This window comes from Dinoponera quadriceps, unplaced genomic scaffold (assembly GCF_001313825.1).
Source record: "Dinoponera quadriceps isolate SergipeBrazil2010 unplaced genomic scaffold, ASM131382v1 scaffold2420, whole genome shotgun sequence".
Classification (NCBI taxonomy): domain Eukaryota; kingdom Metazoa; phylum Arthropoda; class Insecta; order Hymenoptera; family Formicidae; genus Dinoponera; species Dinoponera quadriceps.
In genome coordinates, this window is record NW_014556754.1 from 236,821 (window position 1) to 258,338 (window position 21,518).

General features: G+C 45.7%; 1 protein-coding gene across 2 annotated transcripts in view; it reads left to right on the top strand.

Moving 5' to 3' along the window:
- The window catches only part of LOC106748117, a 93,548-nt gene extending 73,013 nt beyond the window's left edge, over positions 1 to 20,535 (top strand). For both annotated transcript variants that reach the window (XM_014626347.1, XM_014626348.1), the window contains exons 5-7: positions 17,643 to 17,884; positions 18,111 to 18,243; positions 18,546 to 20,535. In XM_014626347.1, coding sequence (XP_014481833.1) covers positions 17,643 to 17,884; positions 18,111 to 18,243; positions 18,546 to 19,324 — 1,154 coding nt within the window. In that variant the 3' untranslated portion in view covers positions 19,325 to 20,535. The remainder of the gene's footprint in view (positions 1 to 17,642; positions 17,885 to 18,110; positions 18,244 to 18,545) is intronic.
- Positions 20,536 to 21,518: the final 983 nt, after the last annotated feature.

Sequence of the window (21,518 nt, forward strand, 5' to 3'; positions counted from 1 at the left end):
CTCAGCCGGATTGATTCACCACTTTTATTTCCGATGGAAAGAGTCGCAAGATCGAGCCGCGATGTATTAGTAACCGCGAGAGGGAGTCTGCACTGGACACTTTCGAAGGACTTTTCTTTCCTCAAATGGCCGCAGTATCGAAGATTAAAAACGTCATGCGCGCGTATCTTAGTAATCAAAGTTGTCGCAAAAGGTTACGACTGAATTCTTATGAAAATAATTTCACCATACAGTCTCCCCTTCAAAGTGGAATAACTTTTGATCCATCCATTGAATCACCGTCAAACTTTCGGTGTGCCTCCTCCTTTAAGTGCAGATCAATTTCCAACTTTTTCATAATTTTTTCATCACTTCGAGTTATGGGGTGAAACATCCTTAAAGAAAATTTCCTCCTCCGAATTGGTCAAAGGGACCAATTCCCTTCTTTTACCGTCGACGTCGCGAAAGTTCCGGTGTATCTCGCGCATAAACAAGCACGTTACACGGAAAGGTGTCCGAGCCATCGCTAGTTCGTGACTTCGCGCAAGCATATCAGAGCCATCGCTGGCTGCGACTTCGCGCGAGAAGTCGAGTTCTCGACTGCGCCGTTGGCTTGTCTCAGGCCAGCCGCCGCGCGTTCAGATTACTTCGTAATTTTCGTTATTCTCGTCATGTCGCAATCTGCAAGAAAGACTTCGTGAGAGGCACTCAAAGTTCCAAAGCAGACGACAACGCGTGACTCCATTAAAAGTCTTCTCAGGAACCCGCGTTCGATTATAATAACTTCTCTCCTGGTCGTCGCTGCGCCGCCAAATTCCGCTTTGCGTCGAGCGTTTCTTCCGCCGGGAGTGCTGTATCGGGGAAAATTAGAGGGACAGGAACCGGGGTATCACGTGGGGAAAAGTTGGCGGTGGCTCTCGGAAAAATTGATGAAGATTCTCCCATTCCGCGCGTACTCCTCCGCGTTTAGCGCAGTTAAAAGCACGGAAAGTGTCGCGCTCCTTCAACCTTCGTTAATGCGCATAATTTATGTTTTTAATAAGTGTTAATCCGCGCTCCCCCCGCCAGAAATTGCGACGCGACGTCGTGCACGCCAAACAAGCAGATTTAAAAAAATTTCCATACACGTTCATAAACGCTTTGAGGCGGCGCGCGTTCATTAAAACGCCGTAGAACGGAGATTAAGCTTTATTATAAAGGCCGCGGGGGAAAACTGTCGGCCGCGTGACTAAATTTCCCGGCTGCATTGCGCCGTGGCAAAGCGAACCCGCAATCTTTCAGACGCGACGAGAAGTTCGAGATTAAAAATTCACCCCGAAGAGCAATTAACGTTCGCATCTTCAAACTGTCTCTAAATCGCCGAGCGAGAGGTCGGAGGGCTTCCTCAATTATTCACACACCATTCAACCCCGATTCTTGATTCGTTCCAAACCTGAAATTATCGTCGTCGAAAAAGTGCACACGCACACATGTCGAAAATATCATCGAGATGAAGACCATATATAATTATAAATTAATTAATTTTTTTATAGCCGTATATAATTACACATAATAATATGTTGACGTGGAAAGAAATATTGTTGTACGACACAACTGAAATGCCTGCTTAGGATTGTAACAGCCTACGACATCGATGTTTGGAATCAAGTTATATTTTTATTTAATTTCCTTGCACAAATATATTTACATATAATTATATATAATATTTACATATAATGTACAACTATATAATGTAATAAAATACATGAATATATAATTTGTATATTATATAACTATATATATGAATTATTTACGCAGAAAAGAAAGTTTCTTCGGATTTGGCGTTCGTTTGATTTGGGTTTGTTTAATGCGAACAACGTAACAACACGATTTAATATCAAATATAATTTTATTTTGAATGAAAATATTTTAGAGTAAACCATACGGCCGTATAAAGACAAAAGATTCACACATGGATTACACGCGATCTCTCACATAGTTATGTATAATAATATTTCCTCGGGCAACATTTATCAGTCATTTACCGAATCGGATTTCATTTCGGAGCCGAGCACGCGCGCGCGGGGGAGAGAAATAGGCGGCTCGAGAATAAGCGTGTTTGCCTTTAATAATATTCCTCCATTATTCACTGATCCGCGCGCTTCCGTCACCGTTATTTATGTTTACCAGCCGTCCGGGAGCACCACCGCAATATCTAGAATCAATGCGGCGCGGGGGTAGCAGAACAATATTTTACCTGTCGGTACGGGCCCGCGTCTCGGGGGTGGTGGACCAGTTCCGGAAGTACTGCGGCTGCGAACTTCGACTCAATACGTCAGCGAACTTAAAATGGAAAGTTGACAACCCGCGGGCACGCCAGACATTCCGCCTCTGTCGCGTTCAATTTGAATAAACCCACCTTCTTCCCCCCGCCGCCGTCGTGGCAGCGCCGTTCTCTGTCTCGGTGACCCGCGGCTAGATTGCGTCTCTTTCGAACTTATTTAAATTGCACCCGCCCCGCGGCTTCCCTTAATAAAGCCTCCATCTCTCTTCCTGCCCTGGTCTGTTCGTGAAAAAGCTGCGGGATCGACCGCGGCGATCGACCGCGGCGTCGAATCGTTTTCTAAGCCGGCCACTGGCGATCCGGCTACGCCCGCAGAGAGCCGTTAATAATTTCCGATGCAAGTTGTAAGCTTATAATAACTCGCGAGAAGTTAGCCGGCCCGGCTGGTGTAACGGCCATAATTAAATTAAGCTGCACGCGGTGCGAGACACCGCCATACTCTGTTTGCTTCAATAATAACGTAACTCTTCGCAGACGCGCGGCGAAATAAAATATGGTTTCGACGGAACGCGCGCGCCGGCTTTCTATTCTGCGCCTCCGAGGAGAGATTAATAATTATTGCCGCTACCAGATTCGCGAATTCGAGACTCGTCGCAAAAACTCATTAATTTGAGTTACGAGGCTGGAGGGAAGATAGACTGTTTCTCTCTCTCTCTCTCTCTCTCTATCTATCTATCTATCTCTCTTTTTCTCACGTGCGAGTGAAAAATTCGAAATTGGGTTAAAATCCTCCGGCCACACAACGTCTCTTTCACGTCTAAAATCTGTTCAATATTGAAGGAAGAAGCGCCGAGTAATGTCAAAAAATCCTCGAATCAATGTCGACGAATCATATAAAGGAAAATTCTATACTTAAAGAAAAAAAGAAAATCAGTTCGATTTATTTCAGTACAATAAATTAATAATTTTGCTTTAAATTTAGCCCACATTTGACTCAGTCTGCGAATATAGAAATTCGGGAATGTTTATCGAATACGCTGAATTCAACATATCAATATTAACATTCATTTGCCTCAAATTTACATAAAATTGTCTTAAATTTATTTGCCTTAAATTTATATAAAGCTGTTTCTTTAATCATAAAAAATAAATCTTTCTTTATTCATATTGAGGCATTCATATTGAGTTTAAGAAATGAACTCAAACATTGATGCAATTGTGTCTTATAAAATTTCGTCATAATATGATCATATTAAATATGTTTATACTTTCGTTATATTAAATCATTCATATTCATAATATTCATAATATTCAAATTCATATTCATAATATTAATTATTTACACATTATTATCAGGTAGACAATAGATAAACGTGAGGTACATTAGGAACAAATGTATTGCGGTATTATTATAACGAAGAATTGATATCACAGCATTATACTAATTTGTAGTCCATAAGTAAATCTATCTAACTTTCTATATGTACGTAAAGTTGTCATAAATAAGTTGTCATAAATTATATAAATATTAATTACCGCACTACTGTTACCGTCATGGAAATCTGGCGGAGTTGCGAGAAAATATTCAAAAAATTATATTGCTTGAATTGGCACTTTTTTTTTTCTTTTCTTGCGCTGCACTCCAGTAATATTTATTTAATCCAAATAAAATAATTACTCCCACACTTCTCAGCAAATATTTACTTGAACGTGGTGCTATTTTCTTTTAGTCTATTTCTCCGATAAAAGTCGACAAATCGTTCGCGCTTCGATACGCTCACGAGAGATCGTTTCGCTTGCGCGCGCGCGAATTAAATTCTTCCCCCTGAGAGAGATAAAGAGAGATAGAGAGCGAGAGAGAAAGAGAGAGAGGTTTTATCCCAGCAAATTTTCTAATCGCGGCGTCTCTCATTAAGGGAATATATTTTCCGTTTATCGGGGTAGGCGACTCCCTTTGAGAGCCCGCCTGCAACACGCGCGGCGGGGCTCCCTCTTCTTATTTCCGCTCGCGCGCACGAAGCGGAGGTGTAAGCCGCGAAATCAGTGCGCGGCGTCGGCACGGAAGTATTAACCGCGCGATGATTAACGGGGGATGCAAATGAGGGGTGAGGCGGGAGGCGCGTGTAAATGAGACGCCGTGGAGCGAATTAATGAGGACGCGCGAGGCGAACGAGTGGGCGGAGGTGCGGCTCGCCCTTTTCGGGCCGGAATCGAAGAAATTACGCACGTGGTGCGCGCGTGTGGTGCACGCGACGAGCTTCCGGACGCTGAAACACGCGCCGTGCGAGCGCCGTGACGCACGCAGCTTGCCGCTTGCACGTAATTGCCAGAAGGGCGCCCTGAACAACCGTAACTACGCTACTTACTGTAATAACATCCGTTGTCCTGCTAACAAATTTCAGCAACCACGGGATTCAAGCCTGGCGCCGCGACGATACGATCATACGTACGGCGCTGTGGGTACGATCTTACTTTATCGTATCTTGTAATTCGAATGTATCCTGCGAACTTCCTCTCTCTCTCTCTCTCTCTCTCTCGGGAGAATTGAAATTAAATCAACAACGTCTTACTTCGCATTAGAATGGAAGCTGAACTTCCGGACGGAATTAATTTTTGCAGATTGAGAACGGGAGGAACGCGTAGAGAGGCGCGGAACGTCACGCACGTGAAATTAAATCATAATATAGCGCGGGGTGTATCGTTAAAATTGCACGTTTCAACGGCGATATAATGCGTTATAATTAATTAACAAACGTGCGCGCGTGTTTCGCGCGACGGTGCGCGGACACATTTCGAGAGATTTCCCTTGCCCCCTGCCTGCCCTGCGGGATATTTCCGCGTTTCCGTGCCGCTTCTCGACCGTTGAAAAAGCTCTTTCGGAACGGCGACGTAATCCGGCGTGAGAGCGGAACATGATAAATTGCAGTATGTTTGTATATAAAGCGCGGTTTCCTGCTCGCGTAAATATTTGATGCGCGCGTGATTAATTGCGGTTGCCTAATTACGAGTGTACGGCTCAAAATTGCATCTGCATGCATACCGGATACCCCAGGAACCTCGTCTCTGCTCCTATTAGCCGCGGCTTTTTTTCCATTCGGTTTATTTATCCTCCTCGCCCGAGAATCTGATTGACCGTCGTACTTTCACCTACTTTCCGTAATAAACGAATTTTTCATTATCTCATTTGCCGCATTCGCTTACTTGTCGCCCGAGCGATACTCGTGTTTCTCGGAATGTATTTCCATAAAAATTCCGACTGACGAAAGAATATTGATTTTTACGTTTTTATAAAAAAAAATATATATATATATATATATGTATAAATACGTGATATTGAAATGTGCGCGGAAATAGTGGACTCCATTGGGAAATAAATAAATGCAATACGTTCCTTTTGACTCCAACCAATCTTAAATTTACTTTTTCGTTCCAATAATATATATATATATATATATATATAGTTTTTAATTAATTCTTCCTTCTCTTTGCCAACGTCACCGGAGATTTCTTTATCCGCTTGGGACGCAAAGAGCAATTGTGGTTAGAAGGACGGTGGTTTCAGGACATCCTGTACGTGTACGAGACGCGGCGTGCGTGATAACGCACAACGGCGCCGATATTATTTGCGATATTACGTGACCGCGAATTGCCAGATTTATCGATGCCGCCGGAGTATCCGTAAAAGCGGCCCCTTGCTAAATTAACGTAACCGAAGTTTAGCGTTAGTAACAGATAACTCACTTGATATCGCTAACGAAGTACCGGCGCCGGGTTTACTAGCTCGCCGATGGTTCCGGCGGTTTGCATAGCAAGTTATCCGGGAAAAAAACCGAGTAACCGTAGAACGTAAAGCGTGTGTGTGCCGATAGGATCATGCGAAAGCTTCGTGAAAGGCGCCGCCTCGAAACATCAGGTGCTTGTGAAAATTCGTAAGGTCACAAATAGACGGCTGTAACAGCGATTTAGCAACTGTTTTCCTTTAAGTTGCTCTCGAGCTTTTAAATTTTCTCCATACTGAATCAGAATTGATAGTTGACAAGTCACAGTTTCGAGGAAAACGCCATATTTAACGCGACTGAAGGCGGAATCAGATCGAGTTCATCTCCGCCATTGCTTGAATCTTTAATCGAGGTGGAACTGCTGCGAGAACTGAAAGACTGACACATTCTGTTCGCTGATATTACACGCCACTTCATTGTTATTAATATATAAAAATCGCTTTAACATCACACGAACATTTGCAAGTACCTGATGGTATCTCGTTGATGTCACGTCGGACGTTTAATTTCTACCGAGAATGAGGAAGAAATCCAGAGCCGCGCGGAGGGCTTCGTAAAAATATCTTGCTCGATGAAATATCGAGAGATGAGCATTCCGGTGGCAAATATGAGAAAGAAAACTGCACGACGTTGACCCGGTCGAAAGCGGGGTGCGCGGAGAAGGTAGAAATATATTATACAGAAGCAGAAGAAGACATTACCATCACACCGTGCGCTCTTTGGAAAAGGCACGAAGACGAGGCGGAAGTGGAAGGTACTCTGATGCAGCTTGTTATTGCGTTCGGTGTGCAACAATGCTCGCCTACGCTCGAACGAGCGCAAATATGCTCCACGTCACTGCTCTAAGACGCTATCGGGTGACCCGATTGTTTGGTTTCTCGCGTCGCCGGTTTCCCTCCCCAGCAAATCGCACAGAAGCCATTAACTGTATTCCGGTTAAAGGAATATTGCACAATTCGATTTCGGTGGTCATCCCCGCGTTCGGAATCGTTCCGAGTGAATCGTCCGACGAGCGATGTCGCCGGACGAACGATCGTTCTCGATCGAAAGTTCACGGCGAAGAAAAAAGGGGAAAGAGAGGGAGTAAAACGCAAGGGAAGTTCGTTTAATCTCAAACACCTCCCAGTACCCCGTGGATCTCGGGGACCGTATATAATCGACTCGGCCGCGTTCTACGGGTCATCACGAGATGAAGAGAGGTCGAGCCGCCTAACGACGTCGTTATTATCACGCGCGGCGGTATACTTCTTAGTACGTACTCGACGTCACGCTACTCGCAAGAAAAGCGACTCGCACAAATCCGGACTTTCCGGGAGCGCCGGGCATCCCGGATGTGGCGTGTATGGCCTGCCTCCCCGACACGAAGAGCGCGCATTCTCGACTTCGAAGAGACAAGTTCGCAAATGAGAAATTTCGCCGAAGCAGATCGGGCATCCCATTCTCTTCCACCTTCTCCTTTAGTTCCTCGTCCCTCGTCATTTCTTTCCGCTCGTTTCTATCCGGCGTTCTCGGTGTTCAGCGAAATATCGCTGTCCGATTGTCGGAATGCCGCGGTGGAACAGGCCGGAAGCCAGATGGAAAGCAGATTGGAAGCGTCGGCGGTGCCAGCGGCAGACTTGCGATCGGCGGGGCTGAATTATTCAAGAAGCGTAAAAATGGACGAGGCGGGAACGAATTCGCGTCGCATACGCGTTATTCGCCGACACCGGATGCTATCACGATGTATCGATGTCGCGGGCATTAGCCTTGTCGCTGGTCGCGACAGAATTATACGCGCGAGGGCAGCGACGGGCTCGCTATCAGGCCATCATACAAATCTACCCGTCGATACTGCGATCCTATCTCGAAGTAATTCGCACGGGGCTCTGATAAATTGCGATATACCGGGGGTGTGCGATGTATCACCCTTACGATCGCCCGCGATCGGGTTCTTTCCGGGCCGCGATCGGGTGACACGGGTGTCAAAAAAGCCGCCGAGCTGAATCAGCTCGCGCGATCGACATCCCCTCCGGGGTTCGAAATCGCCGGAAACCATCGAGTCTTGCTAATCTCCGAATTTACGCGTCTCTCGACTACCTCATCTCTCTGCGCACAGGGAAGAAGATTTCTTTCGATTCGTTGAAATGTCTTGAATCGCAACAAATTCGTCATCTGGAATAGAACAAACGTACGAACATTTGGATTCAACAAAGAGGATTGTTTCTCAAATAATAAATGTCTTCGCGTGAAATAACAGATTTCCTTTGTATTTTCACCCAAATATGTTGCAACGGTTGTCGCGAGTAATCAATTAAATTATTTGAAAGAAGTAACACTATCTAGTTAGAGAAATATTAAGGAACCGCTTTGTTTCAGTGGGACGATATTTAATGTAATGAAATTAATGTCTTTTTATTGAAAATGGAATATTATTTTTTTCTAAAGAACACTGGTTCTTTATTCAACGCAGTTCACTTTAACGAAACAACGATATTTTCCTTTCAACAAAACGATATTTGATATTAAGTTAGATTGTTTACCCAAATCAAACGCAAATTGAACAAACACGGACATATTAAAATAAAAACAAAAAACCCCTTTTCTCTGTGTGTACTTGCAATTTTGCCAGACACAAAAATGAATCCGTTGGTCGTGAATAAAGTGCCTCGAACGACGATGTATGTGTGTGAATCGGAATCTCTTTATTGCCGCCTTAAAATTCGCGTGAAAAAAAAAAAAAAAACGATAATTCAGACAGGTGACAGGTTCATTTGGGAAATGAAACACAATTGCCGTGATATTTCGCCGTGAAAGATCGTGCGCGGTAACAGCTGCATTTTTTTTTTGCTTGCTTAGCGCGGAGTAATTATCAATAATTGTTTCAGCGACGTTAAAGCCGTCAGATTTGATACACAAGGGGGACGGGAGGGGGAGAAGGGGAGGACTCGTGTTCGGGCATTAAATTAAATTCTAGCTGCACGTGGCACCGTGCTCCACTTTTAATATCCAACATTAATAATGCATCGTGTCCGGGAAAGATATGCGATAACGTCGATATGCACGGTATTATGAAAATTCGCGCAAACACGTCGGCCGTGGCAACATTATTTTCGTGCATTATTTCGCACATTTCACGCTCACGCTGTGCGCATCTCCCCCGTGAACCGGTGTTAATAATTTTTATGAAGCAAAGCCACGTATCGCTAATACGTTTTATTTACGGACAAAGCGCGCCGGGTTCGCTGTTTTATTTAGCACGGAATTGTAAAATTAATCGCGCTCCGGCGATGTCAAAAGCGATACGCGATCGGATATCGCGTTTGATTTAATCGCCGTAATACTACCACGATATCGATACGTCGCGCGATATTTCGATACATCGAACCCGTCGCAAATTCCTGAAACACTCGGTTCGTTAATCAGCGAAATAAATTTTGCAGAATGGAGCTCGCGCGTTTTATTAATACTTCGTCTTACGGCAACGGTGGATTTTAGAAACGTTCAACTTCTTTCCCGTCTCTCTTTCTCTCTCTTTCTTTTTTGCACACATATCTACATACGTATGTAAATGATATCCATTTTTCATGAAAAGATAACACGCGTGCAAGGATAACATAAATTGTATAATTGGCAAGCAGATTCGAGGGACTGTTTAAAATAGTTGCATCGCGGAATGCCGTATTTTCAGTGGCGCGTCAAGGGGACCGCTCGTAAATCTAGTATTTATCAAGCAAAATTACGTTCCTTTATATTCCTATGTATTTCACTGCCCAAATAATAAATGTTAATTTAAAACCAAGTTGAAGTAGACATATATATATATGTATATTCGTATATACAATATTACAAACACGAAAATATTATCATTTCTCTTATTAATGCTATTTTTACGCCTTAGGTCGCTTCGCTTGCGAACATCCCGGTTTCCGAACAGTCGATCTACTTATAACTGCGCCAATATTTAAATCTATATATAATGCGAGTTTCGGCGAATTCTTCGAAAACTCATTCTGTGCCGCAACTACCTTAATCCCGACGGAAGTAGTGGGAGGCGGCTCGGGCGGCTCGGGGGAGAAAAAAAAATGACAACTGCGAAATGCGGAAGATTAACGAGGAGAAAAAAGGGAGGGTGTCCGTCGAATCGGAGCAGAAATTCCGAAATTTCGGAGTTACCAAGTGGACTAAGTTGCTGATCGACGTGCGTTATCGGCCGCATTCGGGCGTGTAATTTCCGCGTTGCATCCCCGGCGCATCCCCGGCGGCTATCGTCGGGGCTAGGCGGGTCCGGCGGAATTTAATATTAATACAGGGTGGCCGCTCTCGAATTTCGAGAATACCGTCTGCGATATCGGGTGACCGATCCAATTCCTGGCGACAACGCCAACAGCAACGACGAGCGGTCGGTCGCTGCACCCCTGTAGGAATGCACTTTGCTGAGTTGCATCGGGGAACGAGGCGAGGAATGCGCCGACACGCAAACAAACGCGTCGGATGCGCGCGAGAGCTGACAGACACTGTGTTGCTCGTGTTCCTATTTTTTAATTAGTTCGGGATTTCGCAGCGAAAACGCTCGGGCGCGGTTGTTACCGCGCCGAGCGAATTCCTTCGAATCTCCCGATTTTAATTAATTCACCGCGCGCGCGCGTTTCGAAGACGGAGAAACAAATCGGCGGTGAGGTAACAGGAGGGATCGATGATGATGATAACTGCGAAGAAGCCCGGATAGACATGGTCACGTTACGTCATCTTTTCAGAGAGCAGCGTGGCTAACATCACATGAGCACAAGGCGTACACAAATGACGCGCGCACGTTCTTGATTATGATTAATGCCATTAGACGAGATATTTTCCCGACCTCGTGACATGAACGACCTCTCAGCGACATACGCCCGTCTGTATCTATTCTCCTGTCTTGACAATTGTGAATACAAAATGAGGTCAGATTGAATACATTTTGCTATCTGGGAGAAGCGTAAAGAATCGTCGTCGCGAGAAAATCACGGGCGTGGTATATTACCAGTCAAACTTTCCAGACATGTCTAATTAACTATGTATAAAGTTGAAATTCTGTTTGAGCGCGAAATATACTCGAAGTCAGGCGCAGACAAGAGATTATATTGTCTGTTCATGCTCTGGCAAATTAACCAGCTCGCGTAAGTCGCTTCGCAGTCCGTCTCTCTCTCTCTCTCTCTCTCTCTCTCCTGTCGAAGGGACCCGCGGAATTACAACGACGGTGGGAAAGTTTATTTCGAATTTGCCGAAAAAGGTCTGTCGCTGACGCGAACGGACTGGTGGGACCCTCCGTGCGCCGCGATGATTGATAGCAGCCGCAGGTTACGGGATAGGCCGAATGCCTACAAAATGAAAAACCAAAATCGCTGATTGCAATTGTTTATACAAACTGTTAGACCGGGATGACGCGCGGTCGACGAAATTTATCGCGTTCGGCCGAAAACAAAACGAGAATAAAACAAAAAAACGAGAGTGAGAGAGCGGGGAGGGATAAAACGCGCTCCGATCGGGATATCGAATTCCGTAAATCGCGGAATTGCGGAGTCCGACGGAGGAATCGCATCGACACACGGCCGCGATGTTGTTTTCGCTATCGCTGTAACGAGTTCGCGTTACACCGGCCGGGCGCACACCGGCGCGCAACGCGGTCTTCCGGGACGGCGTGCGCGAATATTTCGGACCGCGCATCCCGCCGTGCATTCTGGCGCGACTCCGGTGCATAAATTTCGGACGTGCCGGCTATGGTTTATGCCGGCGGGATTAAATAACTTGACCCACTGGCAACATATCACGCCCGTGTACGGCACGCGTGCACGTCGACCTCCCCTCCTCCCGCCGCCGCTCGCCCGTCTACGTATTCGTAGCAGCGAGAGCACCGACGGAATTGTACGCGCCTCGCAACCGCCGTCTGTCAATCCGCCTCCCGGTTTTTATCATTGCCAAACGGGTATCTCGCACGCCCGCGTTGTCATCGCCGCATGACACGTGCATGCTAATGTTATTAGCGCGATTAGAGGCGTTCGAATCGCGCGCGGAGCCAATTACCGTCGCGCTCTTTCCGTGCCGTCGGCGAGTCGCCGGACGCGGAGCGTGGAAGAAGAGAGGCTAATTTCTCCCGATGCTAAGACATGTTTGGAGAGGCCTAAGGGAAGATTCGCCTCTCACGTAGAGAAGAAGTACTAGATTCAAGTAAGAGACCGTTCCCGATGTTCTTTGGCAAATTCTTACTCGGATCAAATCGAGTAATATGTATATTTTCTTGATCCAAGTGAAATTTACTTAATTCAAGTATACATTTGCTAAGGGGTATTGGAGTAATTATTTGCTTGAATCCAGTACTTTTTTTCTGCTCACCGTGTGTCATTCATTCGGAAACTTTCGTCGGGGAACTTTGAATCGTCGAAGTAAAAGAAGTGTTATACGAGCGTGTTAACACAGAGAAAATGTTAAAATCATGCGAGCGTAATAGCCTGTTTTTCAAGCTCTTAAATCAAGCAAATTTATGTATATTTTATAGGCTTGCGATGAGCACTTAGAGTAGGCAAAAGTGACGCTACAACTCTCTCCACGCATTGATGTTACTGTTGTTCCCTGATGATATTTTACGATCGGTAGTAAATTTTTTTAAGTAAATATCCAAATGCAAATCGATTGAAATATGCAAATCATCAACATAATTCTTAAAGCATATTAAGATAATAACATTGTATCTTCGCCATAAAGAAAGAAAGATATATCAGATTTTATGCACGCAATGAGACTTACCTGAGGAATGAAGAAAGTAACTCCTGCTCTTGCGCGTGTGCACGTTCCGAGAAGGTCAGCCAAGAACTAATAAAAACTGATCTATCTCGCAGATCTTGTCTTGCAGTCGCACACACACACAAACACATTTATTATAATTTATAGCTTTAGAAATATTCACGATGTTATAACTGTAGCCTGTTACTGGAGAGAATGACCATTTTACTTGAGTCAAGGAAATATTGCTTCAACAGCAGTTCTTATTCCAATGTAATCAGTATGGTCGTTTTGTTTATTAACGAGTTGCTGCGCTAATAGAAAAAGTTTCGTTCAATGAGAGGCTTATGTCTGAGGCTGTCATCTCGCTGACATAATTAGCCAATATAAAGAAGAAGAAGAAGAAGAAGATAGAATTTCATCGCGTGGTCGAATCGCTCGCTTTGGAATTGGCCTCGCTCGAGAGTAACGTAAATAGGTTTCCGCGCGTAGTGTTTTTCTTTTCTCTCAATGTTGACGCACGCTTGCGTAGGCCGGCCAACACTGCAAACACCCGCGCCAACGTGCGCCATTAATTCCTGAGTCTTCTTCGGGAAACTTCGGGAATTGTCGAAATGAGACTAAACGCGCGAGAGGGATGTTATACGAGCGTGTAAACTCCTTGCGATCGAGTTGCAACTCGGCGATTCTTGTCGCAACAACTATGTCCCAGTTTGCGAACGCAAAGAGTTCAACGCGAGAACATGGACAGAGTCGGTGAACTTAGCTTCGACTCTGCTTGGTTGAAACCGAATCCTCTGTGGTGTCCACGTTCGCGAGAATTACACTTCCCGATAATCGTGTCGGCTTCAGTATCAAGTATTACAGAAAGAAAAAAAGATATTCCGATTTTGAGACAATTTTCCGACATTGTCCAAGATGATCTTACACTAGTATCGTTCGCGTCTCACATACTGACTGAACGAAACGGAGAAATCGAAAATAACACACGACGTCGCCCGACGTATTTAGCCTCAAGCCGGCGACTGTTATGATTGCTTCTTCGTTGTGTATCTACGTATATTATTGTTTTCGAGATCACGTGCCCTTCAGCTGACGAGACGCGTTTATGTAGGCCAGACTGTACAAACACGCGCATGAAATCGCTCTTGCGTTATCTCTACTCACTTATTTCACGTTCTCTGCATCATATAACATTAATATTTAGTAATCACTCGGTAATATTATTTATTAACGGTAAAAGAAAAATCTCTTGATTGTGTAATAAGAAGCGGTGAAACAGAAAAATGGAAAAATGGAGTTAAGAAACGACGGGGCGCGCCCAAACAAAATAATTATGTCATAATATTTTACTCTCTCTCTTATTATTTAAACTCAGTCAAAGTGAACAATTTCGATGGCAAGCTAAAGGTACGAAGATTTCGAGATGACCTCGATACATACGAGTTTACCTCGATACGTTTCTTCCGACAAGATCGTGTGGATAAGAGGAAAATTCCGTTGCGGACATTGGCTCAGGAGAAACGGTAGAAGGAATGAGGATAGCGCCGAAGCGCTTATATTTAAACGCAACAATCGATATCTACGGAATGCACGGTGTTCATCCACCCGTCGGATTTCCCGGCAATAAACGAGTCGGGGGTATCTCCGGCCACTTCCGGCGGTACGTCCGACTACGTAGCCGGGTGTAGTTTGATTAGCCAAGATTGCCAGACCGTGCTGGAAGCGGCGAACTATCCACCGGCGGGCCTGCGTGAAAGCCAAGCTCAGCCTCCAATAGAGTGAATCAAGTTTGTCAACTTTGATCTAAGGCACTTTCAAGAGAGAGCCCAAGGTACACGCGTGTTACGTTCCGGGCATTGGGGGTGGGACGGAGGGATGAAAGGGGGCGCATCAATCCGGCAACTTTCGGCTCTGTTCGACGAGTAGATTGTAATTACTGCTGATTAATTGGCAGGTTTCAACGTTCGGCGAGAGATGGGCGGCCAGACATCAGCGGTGATCGCGGGGCCGGGGGGAAGGACGCGATAATCTCGATAGGTATAAGCGAAGTATGAATCACTCGTGGTGAGGCTAAACTCTCGGAGATATGTTCATTTTATGGCAATCAACATTTTTTTCAATCTTGGTATGTATTAATAAATATCTCCTGATATGTCGGGCTGTTTTTTGAGAGATTCTTTTAACATCCTTCTCGATTATATAGAAAGTACCGATCAAGGAGTAAGGAGTGTATAACGACAAGTCATATGAACGAGTAAAGTAAAAAATTCGAATTAAACTTTCGGAAAGATGCGGGAAGAGACGAATTTTTTCCTATGATGAAAAATAAATTTCCGCTGAATATCGGGGATAAAATGTGAAAAGCATCATGTGCTGTAATCAGAGCTGATTTATTTTTCAGCGAAACTCGCAACAAATTTTTACACGCCCACATTATTTACACAGACGGGATCACGATCGACGTGCTGGACTAGAATTTCTTCGTTGACATAGTCGCGCCTTGCTTTGTCCGCCGGTAACTACTCAAACCTTTGCTCAATTAATTAGCAGTAATTGCAATTTAGTCGACGAACGTGGAAACAAGGAGAGAACTGGAAGTTTCTGTCGGTGTGTACGTGGCATTCGCGCTCGCACAGTCGGATATTATTCGGCTACGAAAGGGTGTACACAGGCGCATTGAGAATTACAGGGAGCTGTAATAAAATTAATTCGTGCGGAGGTGCATTTGCGATCCGTCATTACGGGACACACGCGGTGTCTCGCGACTGACTTCGGAAAATTCCCGGAGATCGTCGACCTTTACCAATGCAGCTCGCGATAAAATCGTCATCGCTATTGTCACATGCGGTCATCATGCGGATATAATACGGTAGTTTTGCAGAAAAAGTGAAAAAAAAATGTACGGTAATCGTGCGATTCTTTGCGAAGAAGAAAATACCTTTTGATAATTTGTGCACCGACTCGTTATTTGCTATTGGCTTATAAAAAATTAGCTAATCGCCGTTCCACCCTCTTTCCCTTACCGCGTATATATTGCGGAAATTCGCGTGTGGATCGGATTATTCTGTGGAGACATCTTGGACCCCGTGGGGGTTCACGGGAGCTGCTAATTTTCTCGACTCTGATAAATCGCCCTCCTAAATGAGATTATTACTTTGTTATCGACACGGTAATTGCTTTGTCGAGGCGGATTCAGTAGCCATAAGGCAACATTGCACGGCGAGCGAAGACTGGAAGGACAATTTCCTCCCCCTCGTAAGCTGTCTCCCGCGGGCCGCCAATCTCCTTTTTATTATGATTCGATCGTCCGTATCCCCCGTAAGCCATGGCGCTTCGCGATATGAGCGGCGTCGTTCCTCCACAAATACGGGAGATTCCCATGACGACCGGCGACCGGAATGAAATCTTTATGGTTCACCGGCTCGAGCGGTGCCCGCTTGCGCCGTCTTATAAAAAAGCAGTTATTTGTAATCGCCGGTCAGTCCCTGATCTTATCTGATTTAATTCATCAGAGAATATCGCTGATAAATGTGTGACGTCATCCCCCTATCACGTGATCCCGTACACTCATTAATTGCGATCGTGTACCTGCCAATTATCGTAGACCAACGGTAATCACTGAGGGTGCGCCTAGTGATTGTCGAACGTAACATTAGTCCCCTTGATCATCTAATACGTCACTAACAGTTGCCAGTGACCGCACAAACATGCCCGTCAGATTATTCACAATGCTCACGAACATTGTCGGGTGATGCTTTTTCAAGTACGATCTCGTCTTCGAAATTATTTACACCTCAGGAGCGATTTTCCGATGTCGCTCAGCCTGTACTCTCTTTTCATCTCGCTTGTACCTCACACACACACACACACATGCACACAATTTGTCGAGCAAGATTACATACATAAAGTTATACATAAATTTCTACTATCTACGAAAACATTATTCTTTTTATTTTTCTCATCAATACTATATTTACACATCAACTAATGGAGATGCAGAGATAATAGCAAGAGGTATATAAATGTACGAATATGTACAAATGATCCTCACCGAACTCTCATCGCCTTACAACCTCCTCGAGAAGCTGCTGGAGAGAAGAACGGTCGTCACACGAGATGAAAAAAACAAATCATCGCCCGTAGGAAGACGCGAATATTTGCGAGCGCCGCGTGTAATCGACTCGCGCGCGAGTGTAACATGTGCTCCGAGCCTGAGCTCGTCTAAATTCAACCTAACTCGGCGTAAGCCCATCTAGATTCCGACCTGCTCCTAATCCCGACTTAGCTTCGACCAAACCGCGCTCCTGCCGGCCGTAAAGCAGCGAACGTAAAAATTTGCATACGCGTAAAGCGAGGAGGAGCCGGCTGGCGACAGTCGCTGCCGGTTCAATCCCGAGCCCGACGATACTCCCCCGTTATGACGGGGTAAGCTGTTCCGTTATTGCGTTCTTAACTGCGGATATTCGGGATGCGCATGCCGCAAGGAGGACTATTGCCGTGATAAAGCGCGTACGGGCGATGTTCCGAATTCTCGAACATGTCCCGCGGTCACGTCTTACTTACTAGTTTGGCAATTTTGTTCCCGTTCCCAATAGTTGCGCCTCGACCCTTCGGTCGTCACGTACGGGCGGAAATTATTGATAACTGAGAACTTTGCACCGCCGAGCGACACGAGAGCAACGGATTAGAAGTGAGAAATTCCCCAAACTTTTAACTGGCCGGATATTTTTGGGACAACTCAATTTCTCCCAAATTCTCGCTTGTTCGATACATTTTTTTCTTCTTCCTCCACGAGTTCGGACAATCTATACTCGTGCATGATTTTATTGATCATTTCCATCCAACGGGTGAGAAACAAATGAGAAATAACAGGGTGTGTATTTCAGGACTTTCCTTGGGCGGCGGCCTGATAGTCTTGGCGTCGGCGTTGTCGGACGCATCACTGGAGCTACCGGGGAAATACAGTTTGCCGTCGCCGACCGGCATGCAAATGGACGATAACGGTCTACCTCAGTATCACTACGGCTGGTGTCTCCAGCTCTCGGGATTAGCGCTGATCCTTGCGGAAGTGGCGGCCGTTTTAACGATGTCCGGCTACATGGCGCGGTTCTCCACGGTTGAGGAGATGGTGAAGTTGTCGATCAAAATTCTCTCACCGCGAATTATTCCGTCCGGTTTCAGCTAGAAGTCCGCTCGGACCGGTGCCACCAACCCCAATTAAAAGCCCAAACGTTGAAACGTGAAACAACACGCGTTGCCTGAACCCCGGGGGGTTAGCGGACTCTTAGCTTTATCGCCGAATACCGCCTTGCCACGCCCAGCCCGGGGGATATTCACGTCTTTTGTTTTTTTAGGTGAGGGTCATGGTCCCGGGTGCCGAGAGGAAGCTCAGGGAGCAGAGGGGTCTCAGCTCGGAATATCTCGTGAGGGCGCATCAGAAATCGCCGGGGCCGCCGCAGGCTCGACCCTTCGGTCAGCCAGCCAAAAGTGGGTGAACTTATCGCTAGAGAGAGAGAGGGTGTCCCGCGTGTGATGGTGCGCGCCTAGCGTTCGCGTAGATTGTAAAGATCGAGGGATCCGTGAGGAAATCATATCCGCCGTAGAGATATCCTGTACGGCTATATATATATGTCCGGGCGTGATCCTGAGATCCCGAGAGGATCCGGCGGAATCCCAATGATCTAACAGACGTCCAAACGTGCTGCGGGACACCCTGTACAAATGTAAGCGCGCTTTCTTCTCTCATGCCCGGAGGAAAGAAAGAGTAAGTCCGCACTTCTGTGTCGTAGCGCCTCAAAAATTAGCCGAAGAAGGAACTTCGTTGCTCTGCAAGTCGGCGCCCGACATCTGCGCGTCGAACCCGCAGGCCATCAGTTACGTCGATAAGGCAGATCTGTCGCACGTGTTGCCGGCCTACCCGGAAAACAAGAACGTCGACCCGCGGTACAGCTTCGCCGATAAGTCGGAGGGTAGTAGCGTCATAGATTCCCGGCTTAGCGGCTTCACCGACAAGGAAGGCTTCATCGATTCCCGGATCCTGTCGGACTCCAGGCAGAACATGATCGCCTTCTCGGACGGCAACAAAGAACACGGCCAGCAAGAGCAACGTTACTCCGACTTCTCCGCGAGGAACGCCGACCAGAGTGTCGTGGACTCCAGGCTGAGCGGTTTCGCCGACAAGGAGAGTCTACTCGACTCGAGACTGAGCGGTTACTCCGACAAGAACGAGTCCTTGCTGGACACCCCGTTCGGCTACGACACCCGTTTCAACAGCCTGGCCGGCCAGACCGTGCCGATCACGCTGAAGAATCAGAACACTTCGGTGTCGGCGATCCAGTCGCAGTACATATACCAGAACTTCGGGACTATACACTCCGGCATCCTCAGGGTATCGGAGCCGGGCACCAGTTCCAGCTCCAACTCCAGTCAGCGCAGCATGACCCTGCAAAACCCGAAGCGCAAGTCGCAGATCGCCCAGAACACCTTCAGCACGATGGAGTGCGAGAAGAGGAAGCGAGCGTCCGGGATAGCCGGCAAGGCGAGCTTCTACACGGGAAGTGCTGTATGACCACCACCCCCGCCTCCGACTCCGAGGTAACTTGAAGAAGAGGAGACCCCGCTGTAACCAGAACTCAGTGCGACGACCTTCCACGCGGGTTGGAGGATTTATATTACCGGGATGATTGCGCATGAACTAACGAAGAAAGGAGGAGATTTTCTACTAGCTGAACAGAGAGGGAGCTCTCTATCAAGACACGCGGTAGCATCTTGCGCCGAGTATATCCATTTAGTGTTTTCTCACGAGAGACGCTACAGCGTCTATCTTTTGCACGAACGAAAATGCGTCTTTCCGGTCGTATCTACACCGTAATACTGCCAATGTCGCAAGACTTTTCATCAGACGATGTGGAGACACGCGTACTGTCCATTAATCGCCCGTTTACCGGTGTACGATACATAAAGAGCGAGGAATGCGCTCTTACCGACTGTCGGTGTTGTAGATTCCTCTAATGAAAAATAACAGCGTAAAAGTAATCACGGTTTTGCATTGGCGAGGCGATCGGACTGTCTGGAAGCGATCGATGCGGAATTTTTCGCCAATGTAATTCGTATAAGCAGCAGAACACAGGTGCAAGCGTGATTTGCAATAATATTGTCAATAAATACCGCGTACGACGCATACTTTAACGAATTAAACGGAAGACGAGGACGACGAGGAATCTGAACTCTCCGATCTCGTCAATTTGGGTCTCGGAAGAGTAATGTAATGTCCGCCACTCGCTATCTTACCTTTAACTCATCACACGTAACCGCGTTTTAGCTGCATAACCAATCGAACGAACTTGTAAGGTGTAACATTAATATAGTCAATACGTTGTAATATAATTGGTGGTTGATATAGCCATTGATAGTGATTCTCGGGCGCAACTCTCTGTTAATTTCAGTCAATAACGATGAATCGCGGAAGTACAGACCGCTCGATGGAATCAGGTGGTTTTGATCAGAGATTTTCCCGATACTTTTCGGCGACGCGTACGCGCTCTAATTGCATCACCGGTCGAGAACATATCACACAAATAAAGGTGTTTCCGTTGACAACGCGTTCTGGAGGAGGATATTTCTTTTATTTTCCACTCGATTTCTCCGTTCCGTTTCTCGCGTCTCTTCCTCATGCAGAACGACGATTAGAATGGATGTTCGATGCGCCCGTATAAATACGTACATCAATATGTTGTAACGATCGTAGCTGAGTGTAATAAAATGTTCCTTTTCTAACAATGTCGTTCCTTTGTCTCTCTCTCTCTCTCTCTCTGTCTATTATTATATTATGTAATATTCATTGCTCGGAAAATAAATGCATATTTAATATTTCGCGATAAATCAGCATTATTTGCATTCTACGATACATAGAGCGTGTCTTAGATCAATGTAGACAAACTTTGTGAAAATATAGAACGGATTGAACGGAGCGAACGAAAAGAAGTCCTGTGCCATTTAACGAACAACACGCGAAATTTCGAATTATTAATTACTGAAAACAGTTATATATAGAGGTTTTTTTAATTAATAGATCAAAAATTTATGTGTCATTAGCAAAATAGTACACGGAGAAAGTATTTCAGTGAAAATGATTGCGAAAGCTTGTAAAGTCGGAATATTTGCCGAATTATTATCGAAATTGCCGCGTGTGTTGTGATTTTTAGTGATATGTACATCATCGAAGATTACAAATATACATAGTAATTTCGTTAATAATTCCGGTATTTTCCAGCATTACAAACTTTTGTAGTAATTTTTCCGACAATACTATCCCCGTGTACAGGACTTTTTCGTTCATCTCAATCTGTTCTACGCTCTCACGAAGTTTGTTTATATTGGTCTGGGACTCGTATATGGTGAACTTAGCGAATTTTATTTTACAAAGATTGCAATGCAAAAGAAAGATTCGTTTCTCATTTTATTGACCGTTAACAATACAAACGAAGCGTCATTCCTTGAAGGAGGAGGGGAGGGTGAACGTGATGAAGAAACCTTGTTGGAAATTTGGCTCGAGGATGTTTTATCAGTCTTCACGGAACTACCTTCGGCACAATGCGCGGGAAACTCTTGCGAATATCAGCCGATGGTGCGGCAGGACAGGTGTTCCGATGCGAATGCGGCTTTGTCCTGCAGATAGCGACGTTAAAACCGGGCACTTCCCAGGGCACGTAGCGAAGTCAGTAGATGGCGGAATAGTGCTCGCATTAGCCGGCACCGCTTCT